The sequence below is a fragment of the Cataglyphis hispanica genome, chromosome 4 (genome assembly GCF_021464435.1).
Source record: "Cataglyphis hispanica isolate Lineage 1 chromosome 4, ULB_Chis1_1.0, whole genome shotgun sequence".
NCBI lineage: Eukaryota > Metazoa > Arthropoda > Insecta > Hymenoptera > Formicidae > Cataglyphis > Cataglyphis hispanica.
Genome location: NC_065957.1, coordinates 2,788,591 through 2,809,524, shown reverse-complemented (window position 1 = coordinate 2,809,524; position 20,934 = coordinate 2,788,591). Strand labels below are relative to the sequence as shown.

Below are 20,934 nucleotides of genomic sequence, written 5' to 3'. Positions count from 1 at the left end.
AAATATGTTCAAACATGAATGGCATTTTTTTTTACATGCTGCAAAAATATTTTTCTATTCTCAAGTTTCAGAGAAAACTGACAAGAAACTTTCTTATTCTATTATATCTTATATTCTACATCTTATCTTATTTTTATTGAACAAATGTAGAATTTATTTTCAAAATCCAATTGTCAAAATTTTGAAATAAAATATTCAAAAATTGAAGAAAAATATAATTTTATCTAATTTTCAAAATTAAAGAATTCATTTTATTAAATCTTAATTTTTCACGATATATTGTTTCAATTAATATAAAAACACGTCAAGTCATAAATATATATGCCTACTTATTCCTCCCAAAAGAAGTTTAAAGATGACGAGTGGCTTAAAGATAACGAAGGAACGAAACTCACAAAGGAATAAAAAAGAGGGCTCAAATTCTTTGGAAAACAAGCTGTTCAAAAAAACATTATAAGTCCAGATTTTGCGAAACTGAATGAAGATTTCCGCATATTTCCATCGTCATTATCTCACAAGGAGAATATACCCGTTTTATTTGCCTAAGAATTTTTAAAACGGCCATTTCGCCGTAAGGAAGAGATAAAAAAGAATATCCTCCCGTTTCTTTGATGAATACTTACGTAGAATGTTCGATGGACGCTCGCGAGGGAGACGTGATTGTTCCCTTTTTGCCTATAGACTCACTTTACGTTCTACCATAATAACATAAGTATCTCTCAATCTATGTGGTAAACACTTTCGCAACTAAGATGCCTCAATCTGCTATAATGAAGACAAATTTTAAAAAAGTAACTCATGAACTTTAACTTTAAAAAATGTTTTTTTGCCTTCATAATTAAATGTGTACCTAATTTTTTCTAATCATTATGAAAAAAAAAAAGAAAAATATAATATATATGTACCTAAACATTTCTATATAATATATCATTTGTTTTATTTAAAAAAGTGTTAACTTGTATTCAAGTTTAATAGTCAGCTATTATGATAGTTATTAATAAAACAAAAAATTATTAATGAAAAAATAATAAAATATAATAATAATAATATAGAGAAATAATTCAGAAGAGATATCCATTTATCGCACAAATTGTGATAAAATTTTAATAAGTATTTTCTACATTATCTAAAGCATTCGAGTTGTTTTAATTTTTATTACTATAGATCTCTGCCTTTAACATGTTAATTAAACATATTAGTGAGTGTAAATTTAGAGGGTATAATTTTAATACCAAGTTTAAAAATTCTTTTATCCTTTTATATAATCCTTAACCCTTGTTATATAGTTACAATGTTAAAGCTATATTACATTTTAAGAGATTAAAAGATAAAATTCAAAACATAATATAAACAACATCGATATCTTTGATCTCATACAAATAATATTACAATATTGCATAACATTAAACAATGTAGGACGTGACTCAAATGAATTAAATCTGTATTAAATACATTTCCATTTCTGATAAAAATAGTTTATTACTCCACGTAAAATCGTAAAGTCTTGACTTTAAAGATTTATTCTGTATAAAGAAGATGGAAATTGCATTCGCGGCAAGATTAAAGAAAGATATAATCGGAAAAACACACATACACACACACACACACACAAAGAGATCCGCATTTGCTCGTTCGGATGCCGATGCACTATCGCGCAAGCACGATAAAGCCAACGGCATTATCGGCTTGATATTTCTCTCGATATATCTTTTCGCACGACAACGGGGGTAGTTTTGCGCTCCCGTCGACGAGGCGGTTTTGCGCCTCGTTGCATCGCTCCATAATCCGTTCTGCATTAGACGACGCACGAAGAAAATGTACAGGCTGGTACACAAAAGTCGTGGATTCGTTTTTCCGATATGCCCAATTGCATCCATCAGCGCCGGCTTTGGAGCGTTCGTCGCTCCAAACGGCAAGCGATTAATTAATACGTGTAAGATTTTTATCGAAACAATTTTTCTCTCTTCCTTATATGATATCGTCGAATAAACAGATATAAATTATAAATGTGTACTTTTATTGTTTTCAAAAGATTAAGAACAATACCGTAATAATTAGAATCAAAATTTTAATGCAAAAGAAGGCTTTTATCGTCGTCCGATGTTGTGCATCATTAAAACCGGTCCTGATTACGATAACGATGAATATTTATAATTCATTTTGCTTAAATTTCTTCAAAGGTGTTCGTGCACGAACACATCGCGGTCTATCCATTTGCAATTTTTATTCATCCTTCTCTTTGTGCGCCATTCTTTTTTTAACATTGCGTTACAAAGCCATGCAATCGAAAAAACGAGCTGCATTTCCATCGCTGTCGTTGTAACGTTGTTTTTGAGATTTATGTTACATACGTGATTCCACGTTAGTTTTGTCAGAAATACCTTTGATGGCTTTTGCTAGCATAACACGAGATGTATGTGAAAAAATAATCAATAATCCTCTAATTATCTTTTCTATGAAAATAATTGCTTTTAGATAGATTTGATTCAAATTTCGTGTAATGCTGATTCGAAACAAAATTGCAAAATATGCGCAGAAAAAAATCAAACGCAATTAATCCGCAAGTCGCAAGTTCATTGTCCAAAGTTTCTAAAAAGGGAATATTTATCGACTAATACTACATCACGAAACGAGTAAAAACATGCAACGCAATTTGCGTCACGCATTTGAGATGAGCTTGTAAAATTGATGTGCGCGTGAATCTACAAATTTCGTTTTACACATTTTTCGCGCGCAATACGTTTTACGATGCGATTACAATTTTAACATTTTTCCAATGTAATTAAAATGACGGTACTTGTCTTCACGTTACTATATCACGTTGAAGATATTACGGTTTACTGTGTGTCGTTTATCTTCTCGACCACTCTCGACAAGACGATACATGAGAAGAGGTTCACCTTACCTCGGTCGCATCATCGTCGAACTCTCATTAACTGAGCGTAAGATTTCTTTTTCTCGATAGAAGAACAAAGAATGATTACCGCGGTGTTAAACAATGTCTTAAACTTATAAAAGCATTTTCGAAACAATTTTTCTAGAGACGGTTTCACTCATTTTGTAACAAAGATATCGTTAAATAAGTCGTCAGCTGCAAAATATATGTATCACATTTCATCATACATTTTATGTGAATTCAAAAATATATAATACATATTTTGCCACGTGGGTGTGTATGTTTCACATTTCATGCACAAATAAAGAGTATAAATCTCTGCTGATTAAAAAAGCAAAAGTTTTAAATATAAGTTTTATAAATATAACAAAAATAATAGTCACAAAACTATAATTAAAACATCAATCTATAAAACAGAATGAAATAACATTATTAATTTTAACAACTATTAATAACTATTATTACAAATTAATAATTTAATAACTATTAATATTTTAATTATTCATTTATTATTATTGTAGAATATAATTAGTATTATAATATTAAATAAATCGATAGCATAGAGAAAAAAATCTCGATTATCATACGCTTCTTTTAATATAATTCGACGATTCTTCAATTTTAAAGAAGAAATTTTAAATTATGAAAAATTTCCGTAAAATTCAGGAATTTTAATGTTTTCAATATTCAATGTTCAGGAATAATTTTAAAGTGAGGGAGTTAATCGCTACATCGATTGATGGGCTATTCTCGTATATTGAGACAGGAGCATGATGTATCTGTCTAATTCCGTGATATTGTAAATTCGGCATTGGAAATACCGGAAGCTGCTATCCCGTCAACGTGAAAAAGGGCTGACAGGCAAGCTGATGCGATCGTGCTTGTTGTCGTGAAAAAAGTTCAAGGCAATAACGTAATCCATCATGAAGATCATAACGCGACTTTCTTCAGTCCTCACGTAGCGAGGATACAAGGTGCTGTTAAAAATGGACAGTGTGGTTTCTTCTGAGTATTCTTTCAAGCGGTTTACCCGACCGACTTGCTGCACCTCTTCCTCCAGGATAAAACAAGCATGACCAAAATACTGAATTGAGTTAAGCAAAGTTTAACTTTTTTGCGATAAAAAAAAAAAAAATTTAGTTCTCGTGTGAGTGAAGAATCGCGGAATTGATCCTCGCAAATTTCGAGCAAATCGTGTGATAAGATTAATTGACGGAGTTTAAACAAAAATATGAGCAAAAAAGGACGAAAAATACGAAGAGAATTATTACTGAAAGGTAAAATAAAAAAAAAAAACGATATTAGCAATATGTTATAATGCGAATTAAACGTAAGCTGGAAAAATTAGCGACATAATAATGATAAACGAATAAGTTAAATATAGCATTTAATTGGATGAGATTTCTTTACAAAAATCGCGAAATGGTAAAAGACCTTCTTACTCTCAATTTAACCCGCTCTGCACACAACGAGTGGGGCGATTATTATCAGACACCCTGTATATTGAAAATCACTATATAAGTTATTTTGTTATCCTATATATCCTTAATAAAATAACGATCTCTCTTCCTCATATAGATCCTCATATAATTTTATTTTCAAGTGTAAAATTATTTATTTTAAAAATTATTATATTTATTTTGAAAAACGATTATTAATCTTTATTGTTTGCACTTAAGATATGTTGCAATAATAATTTTCAGCGTCTATTCGCGCCAAATGAAATATTATTACTACAAATTAATTAATGTATATTAGATCTCTAATTAATTCTATTTAATTAGCATGTTTGATCTGATTTCATCATGAGCTATTAAATCTCAAGCGGAATATCTTACTGCATATAAAACTTTCTTCTCATCGTCGAAGTGCTCTTTATTTCAGTTAGCGCGTCTTTGGTGTAATCTCGAGTAAAATGTGCGATGAAGGTTCACAATGGCAGACGCAAATCGTTATGCATCTTATTCATAAACTCTTATAGCATATTATCTCATGAATAACATATTATCTCATTTTTACTTTGCCTTCATTTGTGTAATGTAATTTACGTATTTTTGAAAGACCAAAGAAAGTCGCATAATAATTACGATATATCTCGCGAGCATTGAGACATTATTATCGCCATTTCCATTCAGACGCGACGAAGAATTCACCTCTGAAATTAAGGGCACCCCTCGTTTCACGCAATAAGAGGATATGTCGAGAACGTTTTTCACGTGCTAGTATTCCATGCGCGCAACAACCGACATTTCTTTCCGCCCACATCATAATGCGAAACTACCAACAATACCGTACGCATTGAGGCTGCAGCCACTGTGCAAAACAATCAGACAACAGCGCGTTTTGTTTTCACACCCGGTATAAATATTCATTTACATGTCGGTTGTACAGAAATGAAGCTCATGTAATAGCGGAAAAAATAGAGGTTTATATACAATCAAATTAAAAATTGCTGCACGAAAAAAATAATTTCTCGAATAAAATAATATAATCTAATGAAAAAATAATTCTTTTGCGACAGAAAATATAACGTTATTCTACATTTGTTTTTCCATTGAAAACTTATGCTGATCAAATAACAAATTCAAAAAATCATGTTTGCTATAACTATGATTAATCTTGCGCTTTATGATTTTTTCAAAAATATTTTCTGAGAGTATACAAAAAATCTATCTTTCGATAATAATAGACAATTCAAAATTGAATAATTCGTCATAAATTTTTTGCATTTAAACTGAAATTAATAGCTCTTTTAATTAATAGTTCTTTTTTTTAATTATAAAAAAATAATTATTGTTATCAGTAAAATTTTATATATTTCTGTCATAATAATTACTTTATTTAATTTTCCATGACGATACCACATGTACAATAATAAATAAAATATAATATAAAATAAAGAAGTTAATGATATTGTGTCAAGATTACAATGAAATATATATTTTCCTGAATGAAGGAAATCAAATAAATTAATATAAGAATTTTGATGAACTAATAGGCTTTGTTATCACATGAAATTTACACAATAAAGAAAACTGGAAATTAAAAGAGGGAAAGAGAAAAAAAGAAAAAACGAGAGAAAGAAAGAAAAACACTTAAGTTCTACCTAGAACGTCTTTTATATTGTAAGAAAGAAAATAACGCTTCAAATTCTCAATAAAAGTAGAATCCAATAACGGAAGAACGGTCTAATTAATTGCTATAACTATTCTTACATCTATTTAACTTTTTTTTTTAAATAACACAGCTGTTTCCAATTAAAAAAAAATCTTTTCTATAATATTTAATTTTAGCATGTGTCAAATTTGCGTTTTGGCGATGCAATATAATTTCGATCTTTCAAATTAATGGTATTGGAAAAAATAGGCTTACAATATATGTAGCTATTAATCATTTTTCTCATATAATTATCGATCGGCGGAAGCGAATATCGTATTAGTTCCGGATTAAACGTGTCATAAATGAAAATTATCCGAAGCACCAAGCTGCTATAGATAGATGACTTGATTGCGTTACGACAAAATCAATATTCTATTAGCTCGTGTACGCGTCGTGCGCGGGAAATGAGAATCATTTCGCGTTGATGGAACACCAACGAGTGTGTGAGACATGAATGGTACGCATGGACAAATAGCTTGTCAGCTGCGTCATAGTTAAATGTGTAAGTACATACGAGTATCACTCGTTGATACCCAAAAGCACTACAAAGAAGCGCTTGGACTCGAGGAGGCTCGATATCTGTCAATCGTCCGTCAAGTCACGCACGCGTGCCGAAGATGTATCCGTGTGTTCAAAGTGTAAAATATAATTAATTAAATATATAATATAATATATTAAAATAATATATAATATAATATATAATATATTAAATAATAAATAATATAATATATAATATATTAAAAAGAAAAACTAATGTTTTAGTAATATCACGCGTAATTTATTTTCTATTCGATGCCATTTGAATAAAAATGCATGAGCAGAATTTTACGATCCTATTTTCAGGATTAATTACTCTCAGTCGTAAATATAATTCTCATTATTTCTTTTTATTAGAATAAGTGCAGTGCAATGGAGAAGACAAATTATGGTTTTATGGTATTACGTATGGTACTACATATTAGCGCAAATTAATCAGTCGTATTAAAGGCCAGGAATGTGAGTCAATTTACATCACATATGTTTAGTAGATAAATGACTTGACTATCCATTTATTATTACATAACATATATATATATATATATTCCGTAATATAGGCCAATGAGGATAGTCGTCACTATTTATCGCTATCAAGATAAATTATTCACAAGCAGGTACAGTCCGTTATTTGCATTGATCTGCTGGCAAAATGTTAATGATAATATTGCCGATTCGATAATTCGCGATAAACGCACGTCGACAAAGAACGACGTTAAGCCAACTGTGATGAATGGGCAACGAATCGAGAATGAATCGATTAACGGTAATAATGAATGGGAGCCGTGCGTCCATCGTCAGATCGGGGATATGAAGCCGGCTCGTCGCCATCCGGCTAACCCCTGGGATTTATCCCGGTCATATCCCGCAAAATCCTCCATACGAAAAGTCGATATAGCAGACAATAGGTCACCCAGGCATTTCCAAAGTTCTACATATGATTTTTTTATCCAGAAGAAATAAGGAAACCTGCCGAAATCGAAGAATTGACACAGAGACCGTTCACGAAAGTTATTATTGAGTAGCTCGATCGTGATTGTTTTTTGTAAGGTCTAAGTTTGCAATATATTAAACAAACAACTTTTTGAACAAAACACAAAAGATAAAGAGTAAAGATAAAATGAAAGATACGATAGATTTTTCTCGTTTGAATTCCTTAATATTTTATATCGGTTTCAACAAAGTTTCAAAGATTGCGTAAAGACTTGAACAACATGTCGATGAAATATTAGATAACAAATATGCGAAGAATAGATTGATTTCCACAAAAGTTTTCTAATGCAAGAAAAACGTATCATAAAGAAGTCAGCCTTCCAATATTTGTTCACGGTCGTAAAAATAGGTCGGATAGCTTTAAGATAGGAGAAATTTCGCGACAAACCTGTCTCTGTTCGCAGAAGATAAAATTTTCTCCTAAATATTAGAATAATGGCTCTCTTACGTAAACTTTGTGTCATGTAGGGAACGCACCAGTTGTAAAATAATATGTCGGAGAGCAAACGTAAAACGTTCGTAGACACTGTTGTCTATCACGATTGAAAAAAATGTATAAAGCAGTTAATCACTTCTCTCTCTTTTTTTCTTTCTATGTCTTTCTCATTTCTCAATTAGCACATCTGAGTATTCATATATATATATATAGTCGTCATTAGTACTTAAATCGTATTACGTACAATAAAAGTAACTATAAAATTCTAAAATTCGTCTAATAAAATTTAGAAAATCTTGCAAAAATTTTCTTTTAACAACTTGATTTTGATTAAGTATTTTTAATATTTTGTTTTATAAATTTGTTAAAATAATGTTAAATTAAGCTACATTGCGTATTAAGTTAAATATGCCATATTTGTGTGAAAATTTTGAAAATTTTTAATGGTCTTCATGTCATCAAGTTATGTCGCACAAAATTTATAACGCATTATCACTAATTAATCAGAACAGTAAATGACTTTCAAGAATGTATTACAATATAATGGCTAATTGTTTCAGTATAATTATATTCTGAATGTAATATAATATATAATATATGTAATATAATATATGAATGTAATATAATATATAAAATGACCTAAAAAGTACGTGAGAACAAAATTCGCATTAAACGTTCGTGATTAAATGTTAATAAGATTCTTTCGAATAAAAATTCATTTTCAATTACTAAGCAAAAACTAAGCTTTTATTGTCTTCGAAAAATTTAATTCATCAAACTCTTTTAATTTTTAATCATTTGCAATTCGAGGATTCTTTCTTTTTTGATATCTCAAGACATTTATATAAATTAAAAGAGTGATAATTATTTGGAATATTTAATATCAAGTAGTTATATATTATTATAAGTAAAAATCTCATATTAAATTGACAACTAAAAATATATATGTAAAGTTAATATCTAAATTCTCTTCATAAGAAAGATTTTCAAAATTCCTTCAAAAGTAATTCCGGGACCAAATTTTTTACACTACGTAGCATTGATTATTCGATATACATATTTATAAATAACGGCAAGATCTCGGATACAATATCACGAAATTTTGTCTTTTTACGGAATGTGTCTCGCTGTGAAACCACGCGCAATAATATTTCCATATTCACGACGTTAGCACTAAAATGCAGTTTTCGAGGAAACATGAATTTACTTGTGTGTTACATTATTAAAATTGATTATTATTAAACGTGCCAAACCATCCTATGATAAATTTTCACTATTTAAATATACACAATGATGTTCGTAAGTTCCTGAATATGCCTGATTTGACATAATTGAAATTTTGGAAAGCGTTTATTACATTATTGTAATATAAAAATAGTGCATTAATTTAATCATCAATACAATATAATGATAGATAATAAAAAATATAACATTACCAAATAATTTTTCTTCGTCCATAAATTTCGTTATTTTTCTAATTTATTAAAATTCCTGATGACTGATAACTGAAGCTTTGAATAACAATACACGTCTGTTTTATAATATAATATAAAAACAACATTCTTAGAATCGTACATACATATTACTACAGAAAATCATTTATTATTAATCAGGAGATCTCGAAAAATGCACAAAATCAACATTAACAGCTTTATTAGGATTCTCAAAGAGACTCCACAAGCCTGGAGGCATAAACCTTTAAAATATTCCGAACAAGAGATACGTACGTGTTTCAATTTCCAATTCAAATAATTCGCGTCTCCATTCTTCCATAAAAAACAAAAATAATTAAGAGTATTTGATCTTCAATTATTCGTTAATTAAATCTTCAGTTTCCCGCGGGCGATTATTGCGATCAAATGTTTGCATTTTAAAATTAAATATATTTGATCGTAGTCGTTGTATATTTAACATTTTGCAGTAATAAAAATTGCGCAACGATTTTGTCATCGCAAATATTATTATATTTATTTTATTTTATGTCATTTCCAGACAATTTTATGCCAAAATAAGCTTATTATCTTCTATATGTTAGCATAATATCCAATTAACAAAAATTAAGAAGTTTCACTGCTGAATTAAGAATATCTAATGTCCCCACGTACATGTTTTTCTTGAGTATATATTATCTGATGATTAATCATAAGAGATTACGTATACATATGTGTTTGTTAGATAATATCTCCCTTATAATTGTATATATTGTGTTAACAATTGTCTCGCGGACAATCCAACCGAGCAAACTTTTTGATTTACATTCACCAAGATTAATTACATGCAAGAACTTGAAGTAAATCCCATAAATATGAGTAAATTCAAATAATAAATCACTCTACTATCAACAATCTCGTAAAACGCGTAATCCGACGTCCCATCCATTATTTTATCTCGTAAAAGTTTCTCGCTGCAGGCATCATTAAGCATAATATTACAACAAATATCACAAAAACTTCAACTCTTTCATGAGTTCAATTAATATTATTATCTTTAAAGTCTAAATATTTTTTGACTAACATAATATTTTATTCTAAAAAAGATTATTTCATTTAATTAATTAAACCATGTGAACGCGTAATATAAATTATATAATTATTATATCAAGAAAAAAAAAGTTGTTAACTAAATGCATTCAACTAATTATTATTTTTTTAATTAAAATATTTAAGCACTCAAATACGTCATGTTAGATTTAATATGACGTATTTAATCTAAATATTTAAATATTCAATTAATTTAATCTAAATACTCAATTAAATATTCAATTAAAGAAATAGTAATTAGTTGAACGCATTTAGTTAACAACTTTTTTTTTCAGTAAACTAATTTATATTAAATAAAAAAAATTATCTTTTTTGAATGACCAAGTTTGATCAAGGAGACCAAAGTTTCGCAAGTATCGAAATAATCTCATATGAACCATCGTTCAAAACCTTTGGTTTGTAAGAGCTAATCTCGAAATTGAAAAACGCCCGCGGCTTCGTGTCGACGATTTGATTCGATTAACAACTCGCACAGAAATAATTTCATGCCGCGTTACACACCTTCATTAACCCGGAATCTCGCCCTAGAATTTCACGAGATTTCACACTGCCGGATGCGTTCGTTGCAACGATATTTCTGACACGCCAGCTGTAGTGGACTCTTCTTTCTCGTGACACGTCGAATTCCGTAGGGCAATCCTATCTCGAATCGTTTTCCAGAATATCTTTATCCCTTTTCGTTATAAATTTAAGAGCAAAAGCGCGCATAAATACAAGCGAGATCATTTGTTATTTACAAGCCTCGATATTTAAAAACAATAATAAAGATTTCTTTTCCATTATATTAAGTCAAATAGATTATGTATAGGCATATATTTTTTTTCATCAAATTTCTATTTATACATGACGAAAGAGACTAAGAATATTAAACGTGCATCGACTGTACGTGTCCAATAAAATATTATTTGTTATGGATTCTTTATCTACAGATTGCATTTCCTGCTGGTACATTTAAACGATTCGTCACATTTTCCTGGAAGAAGTGACGCGCACGGAAGGCAAAAATCGCCATCATAATTTAACAAGACATCAATGATTAAGGAGATATCGATGATCGGAAAACGTGATATCCGACACAGAAACGCGTCTTTAAGAGCGACGGCGGGTGGAAAGAATGACGCATCTCTCGCGCGAAAGGACGACGTATCAAGAAAAAGCGTTTTGCGCGTCATCGAGTGCCGCCCGGGGTCATCATCGGCGGGCCAATTAGACACAAAAGTGCTCGGCGAAGAGTAAGAGCAAACGAGAAGAGAGAAAGAGGAAGCTGCTACAAGGAAGGCGAAGTAAATCGCCGGACCAGAAGAAAGCAGAAGAGACGAGAGAAATGGCCGCCGGTAAGTGGAAGTGGAATGTGAGCGAATTAAGCACTCACAGCAATGCACAATGCATGATTATTGAGGGCAAAAGGAGGGAGGGGGAGAGCGAAATGGTAACATACCTCCACGTATTAATAATAGCGGGAACTCGCGCCTAGAAATTAAAGTTCTCTCCCGCGTCAAAGAGCATTCGCGCGATCGATATTCGTAATCCAGTACGCGCTCAGCTGATCCGTTGGCTCTCACACTGCGTGGTTAAATGCCACTCTGCTCGACTCTCCTTAGACCCACATATATACCCAGTTAGTCCACGCACTGTAGCGCGCAAATTTTTAATTGCCTCGCCGGTATCGAGTCGCGTCCATTCTCGCACAGTCTGACTCGATCCATCTATTTCCACTGGAACGTATTCGCACTCCTAGATCGCGATGCCGTAGTCGGTATGCGCTTGCACTTTTTCTTCTATGGAATGACGATATTATATATGCTTCTTTAATATTATTATCAAGAAGATATTATTGCACAATTTTCATAGTATTTCAGAATAAGGAATGCGATGGCAATTAGACTTGTTACATCGTAATTCGTTAATTTCTGCATTAATTCTCTCTTTCAATTATGGTATAATCTAATTAATTGTAATGTAAGTTAATTCTCTTTATCGGTTCTGCAAACTATAGTAACGTAACAAGTCCTGATTATTTTCGAAAAAAGGTCTAAGCATCTCAAATCTTTTTTCTTATATTATTCATTAAAAAGTCGGGAAAGCTGCCATAAGCTTCAATGTTATTACATATATGCATATATAATTCTGCTACATATAATATGCCTTACGCAAAATTTGCAAACTGACAGCGCATAATTCATAATCACATGGTTTTCCTCTTGACAGTTATTGGTATAATTGCTGGCGAATGTTCGCATCCATCAGGCACATATCATGCACGGCAGGATGTAGCAACGTGTAGGAGATATGTAATATGTCAACGATTTCGCGATAAAGCGAAAACTAATAGCTAATTCGACACCTGAACGATTTCGCGCATCAGACAACTAAAAACTCTCTAGATCAATCAATTATATTTATCTATATTGTTAAAATATTGTTTAAAATTATATTTCTCATAAGGTTTAAAAAAAAGTATATAATAAAGATACTTCTCAAAATTTATTTAAAAAAAAAAATTTATCTCGTGGAATTAAAATATCTCTCCTTTAAAAAAATTTAATTTTTTATCACGATTCTCTCAATATTGCGCGTTCTCCAACGTTGCATTTAAGTTCTTCTAAAGACCTCTTAAACATTCGATACATTCATAAAAATGCAATAAGCTTATTCGGTTACGTGACCCCGTACCAATCCGCCTGCATCTTTGAATCGCTAGAGATGCAGTCGTCTTTTGCAGGAACCAAGGCGTAAAAATGGAAGAAAAAAGTCGATCTACCAATTTCGGACGAACATCCTTCGATTTCGATTTTCGCCGGGAATAGCTTGTGCTGTTTTTTTTTTTTTTGGTGAACATGTATTTTTCTCGACGTAAGCAATATTATGTTATTATCGTAAGCGATGCACATGTTTCGTACAGATATGGATTATTAGATCAGAGTGTTAGTTTTTGTTTCATTTTTATCTGAATAATTTTCAATGATTTAAAAAATGTATCACCGCAGAATTTGTTACCTTCTTGGCTGACATATATTATATGAAGTATCTAGAAACTATTTTTTTAATTTAATTTTTTAATTTAATTATTAGAAAGTATTTTTTTTTACTCGTCTTTAATCATCTGTTTTAGACACTTACTTATTTCTATAGACAGTTACTTATTTCCATAGCTCATTTATACGTCAAAAAATTGATTACAATGTCAGCAATGTGCATATTGACTTGACGAACACGCCTTGTTATATTTTAGCATTAAATGGCATAATAAATTGAAAGCTAAATTCAAATTTAATTTCCGTTGAAATTATTATCCAATCAAATTAAAATAACGGATGTAATCACTTATAATCATTTATTTCTTCATCATTCATTTTGGTATCCTTTATTTCATAAATTTTCTTCGATAATAAATTAAAATTAAATAATGCATTATAATCTAATTCCAATTTTCGTTATAATTAAAATTTGATAAAATAAAAAATGTATTTATGATTTCCTTCTATAAGATAGACAAAATTGATTAAAAGATGGAACTTGAATTAAAGCTTAAACTTTGCAGTGCAATAGAGAAGTTCTCAGAACAACGCAGCAGAATTAATCACAAGATATTGTTCCAAGTTAAAAAGTTATCAAAAGTTAACGTTTGAGTTTTCTTAATACAGTAGCACATGGAATAAAAAAAGAAATTTGTAATCAAATTTGTAATCAAATTTTCCATCGTAGATCATTATAGAGAATTCGTATGGGAAGATGGAGGGGCAAAGAGGAATTTTGATTCGTTTCCCGTTTCATGTTATTTACCATAAGCATGCAGCACACAAAATTATATGTCACATCTCTGCAGAGTAGCTTATACACGTATTATTACGGGAATACATACCAAATACTAATATGCACGATACGCGTCCATGAACATGAGCAATCAACAAAATGGACCATTTGCAGTAAGTGATTAATGACGATAAATGATAAGAACACAATGCTTTTATTCACTAATCCATTGTACCTGCGTTGTGTTTAAAATAAGACAGCATTAACGGCGTAAATAGTGCAATTAAAGATTTTTAGAAATATAAGAAAGAATACATCTTAACATTCTTATACCATTCATTCTCGAAAACGACGAAGAAAACTCGCGATAGACTCATGAAATTGAAGAAATATTCGAGCGTGTAAAAATCCAATGCATGTAAAATGAAAATCCCGTATGCTTCATTTTGTCATAGCAAGCATCCACGAAAATTGTATCTTCTATATCATCAGTAAAAGCTCGAAAGTATCACATAGGGATATGGACCACTCTCCTCTATCGCGTTATATTTCGTTCCTCTCCGGGAATATATAATTTCGCTTCGATATATACAACGTGTGCGTCGAGAAAGCAAAAGACAATTTCACAAATGGATCTATTTTTATCGCAAGGCTCGAGTGATAGTGTCTCTGTAACTGGAAATTCGCCACATCTCCCAAAGATCTTTTATGAAAGCACGAAAGCACTTATTGAATGAAATTGTCGGTTATTGCTCGAGGATTTTAGTCCCTCGTTCATAAGGGAGTTGCAAACTAAATATAACACACTATAAATTGAAATCTGCTTCTCTCTATCGATCAAAATTTTAAAAAAAGTATCATACAATTGTTTCTTACAAAATAATTTTATATTACGTGCGTTATTAAAATTTTTTATAAGAACTTCCAGTATTAATAAATATTCTAATAAATAAATCGTTACTCTTTAAAAAGATATATATAAATCTTGAAAGTTCTTTATAATATTTCTAGCAGGATAATTCGCGCTTAATGTAATCAAAAAAATTTTCTGGCGCAATTAAAATTAAAAGGGGCGAGGAAAAGTTTTCTAGCGCAACCATGCGTAATTACACGTGACGTTTATTCGGAATTGCCCGTGAAGTTATATAAAAGGAATAAAAATACAGCGTTTGAATTTTATGACAAAATTTGTAAATTAATCGAATCTAACGCGTCACGTTCCCAGAAAATTGTGAAACCGTATTTCCCCTCCTTGTTTTTTCCATCTTCTATTTTCTGTCGTTCACGGCAAAGTAGAGTAGCTTTTGATCTTGAAATTGCTTCGCAGGAACGTAATTCGTTTCCCATTTTAGAATACGAAGAAAAAGCCGCGTGTGGAAAATTAGTATTCCCAATTACTTAGTTTTCCATCAACGTCGGAGCTTTTTAAAACGCCTTTAAGATTTTAATACTCAGTTAAGACCTCGAAAATTCTTTAATGACACGAAACCACAGACTTTATTTCGTTAAACACGAATAGATATTTCATTTCATTTGAATCGAGATAGTGTCAACGGTAAAAAAAATAAAAATAAATTTATATAAATACTCGTATATTTAACATATACAAATGTTGAAGAGAGCAAAAATAAGTTAAATATTATAAAACAGAGTTTAATTTGGATTTAGTATGTATGTAGTTGTGTTTAATTTATCGTCAAACTTTCATCGACTGTTTCGATGTTTTCGCAAATTTGCAAATTGGGTTATACTGGTCACGTCGTTAGTATCGAAGCAGTCATACTAATAAAGCTACCATTCCGTTTTTCCGTGTAGTGAAAGACGCATTTTAACGAGTTACACGAGTGGGGTCCGTACTATAACGGGTAGTAAAAATTGATTATATCCCGACATCTTCCTCGGCAATTCGATACATATTAGTAATTATTATCATTGGCATTCTGTTTTCTTCTTTCTTTAGTGAATACATGCTGTGGTAATCGTCGGAGATTAAGAAAAACTTTATGGAATCTCTGACTTGTTGAAGAAAAATAGCTTGTTTATACTTTGTAGGTTCGATAAATCGCACAATCTGTGACTCGAGGAAATTCCGTCTGAAAAATGGCCATTTGGGTAACCCAATTTTGCGGGTCTTAGATAAGAGTATAATCTTAATGCTCCAGTTAGATTGCTAAGTCGTAAAAGTTTTCCGAATAATTAAGAATAAAATCCTTTTCGTACAGCATGCAATTATCTAATTTAATGATATTTAAATGATATTATATACGTAAAGCGTTTACTATTAACGTCGAGTTTCCGGATGAAATATCGTATATCTTGATTTTAGGAGAAGTTACGTAATAGTTTTCGACAGAAGTTAACCATAAATATGCCATTTATTATATATATATGTTCACCCTATATATATATTCACACAATATATATTTCGTAATTTATCTTCCTTGTAGCACTTTACAATTTTTCGTAAATAGAATAAATCATGCTGACATTCCTTTACGAGCAAATTTATTCGCGCGCGAGTAGGGAAATTCTCATGGCTTTCCGCAAAAGTGAACGAACTTACAGACCGTAGAAGGCAATGGTGCGGGGATTATCGCTCCTGCATTAACCATTCTACTCGTCCCATTCCCTGCGGGACATTAGATCCGTTCTAGAATGCCAAACTTGGATATAGGCCAAGATTACACGAAGGAAGAAGCAAATATTAACATGTTCTTGCATTTTGTAATGTATGTAAATCTGCATGTAGACATTAATTATCATTATTATTACATGAGCAGCTATAGTGATTAGTATATTTATGAATATGTATATTTCTTTCAATACGTATACAATTATGTAATTATTAGATGAATTCTTTATATTAAATAATCATACATTGATTAGAATCGCGATATTATTTGTGTTTTCTTAAATAATAATTAAAGAGTAAAAATAATTAAAAGACGACATGATCGAACGAATGATTTTTTCAATTTAAATAGATCGCCTCGCTAATAATAAAGTAATAGTGTCTTTTCTTTTTATGTTATTCCTTTACAAACAAAATAGATAATTTCTTTATAAGATGAATTTTAATAAAATTTCCTATAGAGAGTTAAATATTGCATAAAATAATTTTATTAGCATTAAACTGCCTTTATATAAGTCTTATTTGCTCCCTTATTTCCATTCATGATGATTGTAGATTTTATGCAAAGCAAAACTCTCACGTAATTCGATTTCACGCTTAGTGATATAAATAAAATATACACACGATTTTGAGATCTATTATGCATGTACTTAATGCGATATTTCTAACGTTAAAAAAAAAGCTATATTAATCTTTGGTTAAAACAAATACGAAATTCATATATACATCTTAAAAATAATAATTATTTATTTGGTAATTAAAATTTATTTAATATGATTACATCGAGACAATAAATGTAATATTTAGTAATACATATAAAAATAAAATAATTAATTAAAAATATAAAAATTAAAAAATTTTGCATAATCTTACTTATATTCCCGAAACAATAGATGTTTTTAAAAATTTATGGTAATTCATAAAACGTATCAATGTTCCCGTTCACAATAATTATACATTCTTTTACATGAGATGCAAAAAGAGAATAGTATATTCATAGAAAGCATTGTAAATGCTGAAACTAGATATACTAGATGCTGAAAATACTGCATAATTTTGTTCCATTCGGCGAGAACGTACTTGTTAAAATATTTCTTCTGCTTGAAAATGTGCTTAGGGAATATTTGATGCAAAAAAAAAAAAATATCGCAGAGATATTTCTATTGTTTTCATTTATAATTTCTAGCAATTTCTTTGAAATTAACTTTTTTTGACAAGAATGACAAGAAATTTAAAACAAGGTTTAATTTCTAAAGTTTGAAATAAAATATTAACAATAAAAAAAGTTTAATTCATTTTAATTAAATTAAAGTTTCAATTTAATATATAGTTTTAATAGACATTTAACATTTTTCATGACTAATGAAAGCTATTAATATTGTAACTAATTTCGAGAATTGATACACTTTAAGATTAACAATTATTTATAAATAATAATCCGCAGTTCTAAGTTTTAAAATAAAGTTGATCATCAAAGAATTTATAACAGAAAAAAAAAACATTCATAATTTTTGAGAATAGACTAAAGATAAAAAAGATAAAAAATTACTTACAAAATAAAATAGAGATTGTACGGCAATTTTTAATCGCGTTGCCATTTGTATCTCGACGAGAAAGAAAATATCGCGTCACGGTCGCGACCTATACCGGGGAAAAATTTAACTAGGTTTATCGCGATGTGCGATGCGATAATAAATCGCCCAAATTTTTTCCGCAACGCCTGCACGACCATGATATCACGCAAACGATATCAGTTTACGGCGAGCGAAAAGTTATGGCGATAATTATATTTGTGCATTCGCGACTAGACGCGCCGATGGTTAACGAACACTTCGCACGTTCCGTTTACCTCGTCAACGCGTGGAAACGCTTTACAGTGTAACCACAGCGATGAGTGATCGTCGCGCGGGGGTGTCGACTCGGTCGTGAGTTCTCCGCAAATATTTGACATCGTAGGACACAAGGTGTCCAAGAGGCGCGAAATTGCGGATTTACCGCTCGGCAACCGCTCGTCGCGAAGTCGATTTTGCATGGCATCATTAGCCGTGAGAAAAATGTCCCGTCAAGTGCAGCTTTCTTTGCGTAAATGTGGGAATTTAAAAAATCAGCATGACTAAACGAAGAAGAGGTTCCTCTCACATTTATCATTTTAAATCACCGACTTTGTTCAACGAATACGTCCTTAGCACCTGCAAGATATGTCCGTAGATTCGTCATAGTAATTAGACTACTCATAATGAGTATAATTTTGAAAATATTAAAAAATTAAGACCTAAAAAATATCAAAAAGTTATAGAAAACGTCAAATCGAAGTTTGTTAATACAAAATTTTTTAAAATAAAATATGAAAGATTTATTATCTGAGAAAGAGAGAGAGAGAGAGAGAGAGAGAGAGAGAGAGAGAGATACAAAATTAATGTGCCGTTTCTAAATATTCGAGCTTTGTAAAGGATAAGAAAATACTGCAAGGAAGTGTTACTTCGAGCTGAAAGCAGGAGGTAATAACGCGTGCATTGTTGTCACTGTTTGCACAATTTGAATGCGAAGAGAATGTGAAGAAAACCAGAGCGCGTTCCACACGTTGCATATCCTTCGCAAAATAGTATTCAGGTTCCTGCTATCCTTTAAATTTTAAATAAAACCTTGGACTTGCATGAGCGAGAACTCACCGTTTAGACAAGTGACAATGAATTCCCATCGTCGTGGGTCAACCTCGCTAGCAAGTCAGCCTCGAGGCAGCGGATGTATTCCCACAGAATTACTCTGCTTCAAGCCAGCGGAATAATATTTTGAAACCCGCGGGGATAAAATATTTGTTTCTCAAAAGTCGGAATAAATTTTACGAGCGAGAATTAGTGAGGGCTTTAAAGAGAAAAAGGGAATGGACATTATATATACAATAACAGGAGTGACGAAGGATGGCTAAAAGGTGGTGACGAAGAACCCTCATGTTTATGTTTTAACAGGACGTTCATGGAGATTCACGGAACATTGAGAAGAGTAAACGACATAAGATGAGTTGAATTTTAATGTCAATCTTTGAACTGATCTATATTCTCTGTGTACGTGATAAAAATATTTTTTTTTTTTTAACATTTAATCGCACAAGAGAACACAAATTGTGTGAATTTTTCGTAGATGTCTTGCACACATTTTATATCGAGCAATATAATTAATTTGCAATCTATCTTAAAATGTATTGTAAGAAGAAACTTATATATGCAAATAAAATACATATAAAATATGAATGATTAAATATAAATAAATAATTAAAGATAATTATTTACATTAACGAGAACCTCGCTGATGATCTTGACATATGTTGTCAAGTACATGATTCTGAATAACTTTTTCTTATAATTTAATTGACGGTCTCTTATACTTTCTGAGATATTTAAAGGTTTATTATAACTTTTCAAGCGAGGTAGAATGCACACCTATGTGTTTAATTTTTTGATAGCGGAGCTCTCTCGCTGGGAAGGGAGGAGGAGGAAGGGGAGGGGGGAGGCGGAACATACTGCCTCTACCCATATACTTTTTAATGCGAAGTGAGGTTTCACATAGGTTTACATCTTTCCATTTTATGCATATTTACCAAAAAATTACAGCACTTATAAAGATTTGAATTGAAGCTCGATTTGCATGGAAAGTTGTAAACCCATGTAGAATCTCACTTCGCATTAAAAATTATATGCGTGAAGGCAGGAGCCCCTCCACTCCCCTCCCTACCCCCTATGATGGGGCTCCACTATCAAGAAACTAGACACACAGGTATGCGTTGAACCTCGCTTTGCGGGGAAAGTGAAAAAACAAGGTCTTTGAACATCAAAGAGCTTTGTCCCTGAAAATGTAAACAGACACTTTTTCCACGTCTGCTCTACACAAATACAACGTACACAAACTTTATTTTTCCTTATTTTATTAAATCAGAAAATACATGTGACAGAAAATAAAACTGTGAAACTTTAACATTAAATATCTCAAAAACTAT

The 20,934-nt window shown here is 31.1% G+C and overlaps 2 protein-coding genes across 3 annotated transcripts in view; one reads left to right on the top strand and one right to left on the bottom strand.

Annotated features, from left to right (window-relative positions):
• LOC126849277 (midasin) overlaps positions 1-20,934 on the bottom strand; it is a 93,830-nt gene that overhangs the window by 45,558 nt on the left and 27,338 nt on the right. The gene's annotated exons all lie outside the window — the stretch shown is intronic.
• The window catches only part of LOC126848613 (uncharacterized), a 44,311-nt gene that overhangs the window by 7,409 nt on the left and 15,968 nt on the right, over positions 1-20,934 (top strand). Inside the window, exon 1 of one of the 2 annotated variants that reach the window (XM_050589623.1) lies at positions 11,704-11,892. The exons of the other annotated variant lie outside the window; for it this stretch is intronic. Within the exon in view, the coding sequence (XP_050445580.1) occupies positions 11,883-11,892 (10 nt within the window). The 5' untranslated portion in view covers positions 11,704-11,882. Of the gene's footprint in view, positions 1-11,703; positions 11,893-20,934 lie in introns of those variants that run through there. 2 annotated transcript variants of the gene reach the window in all.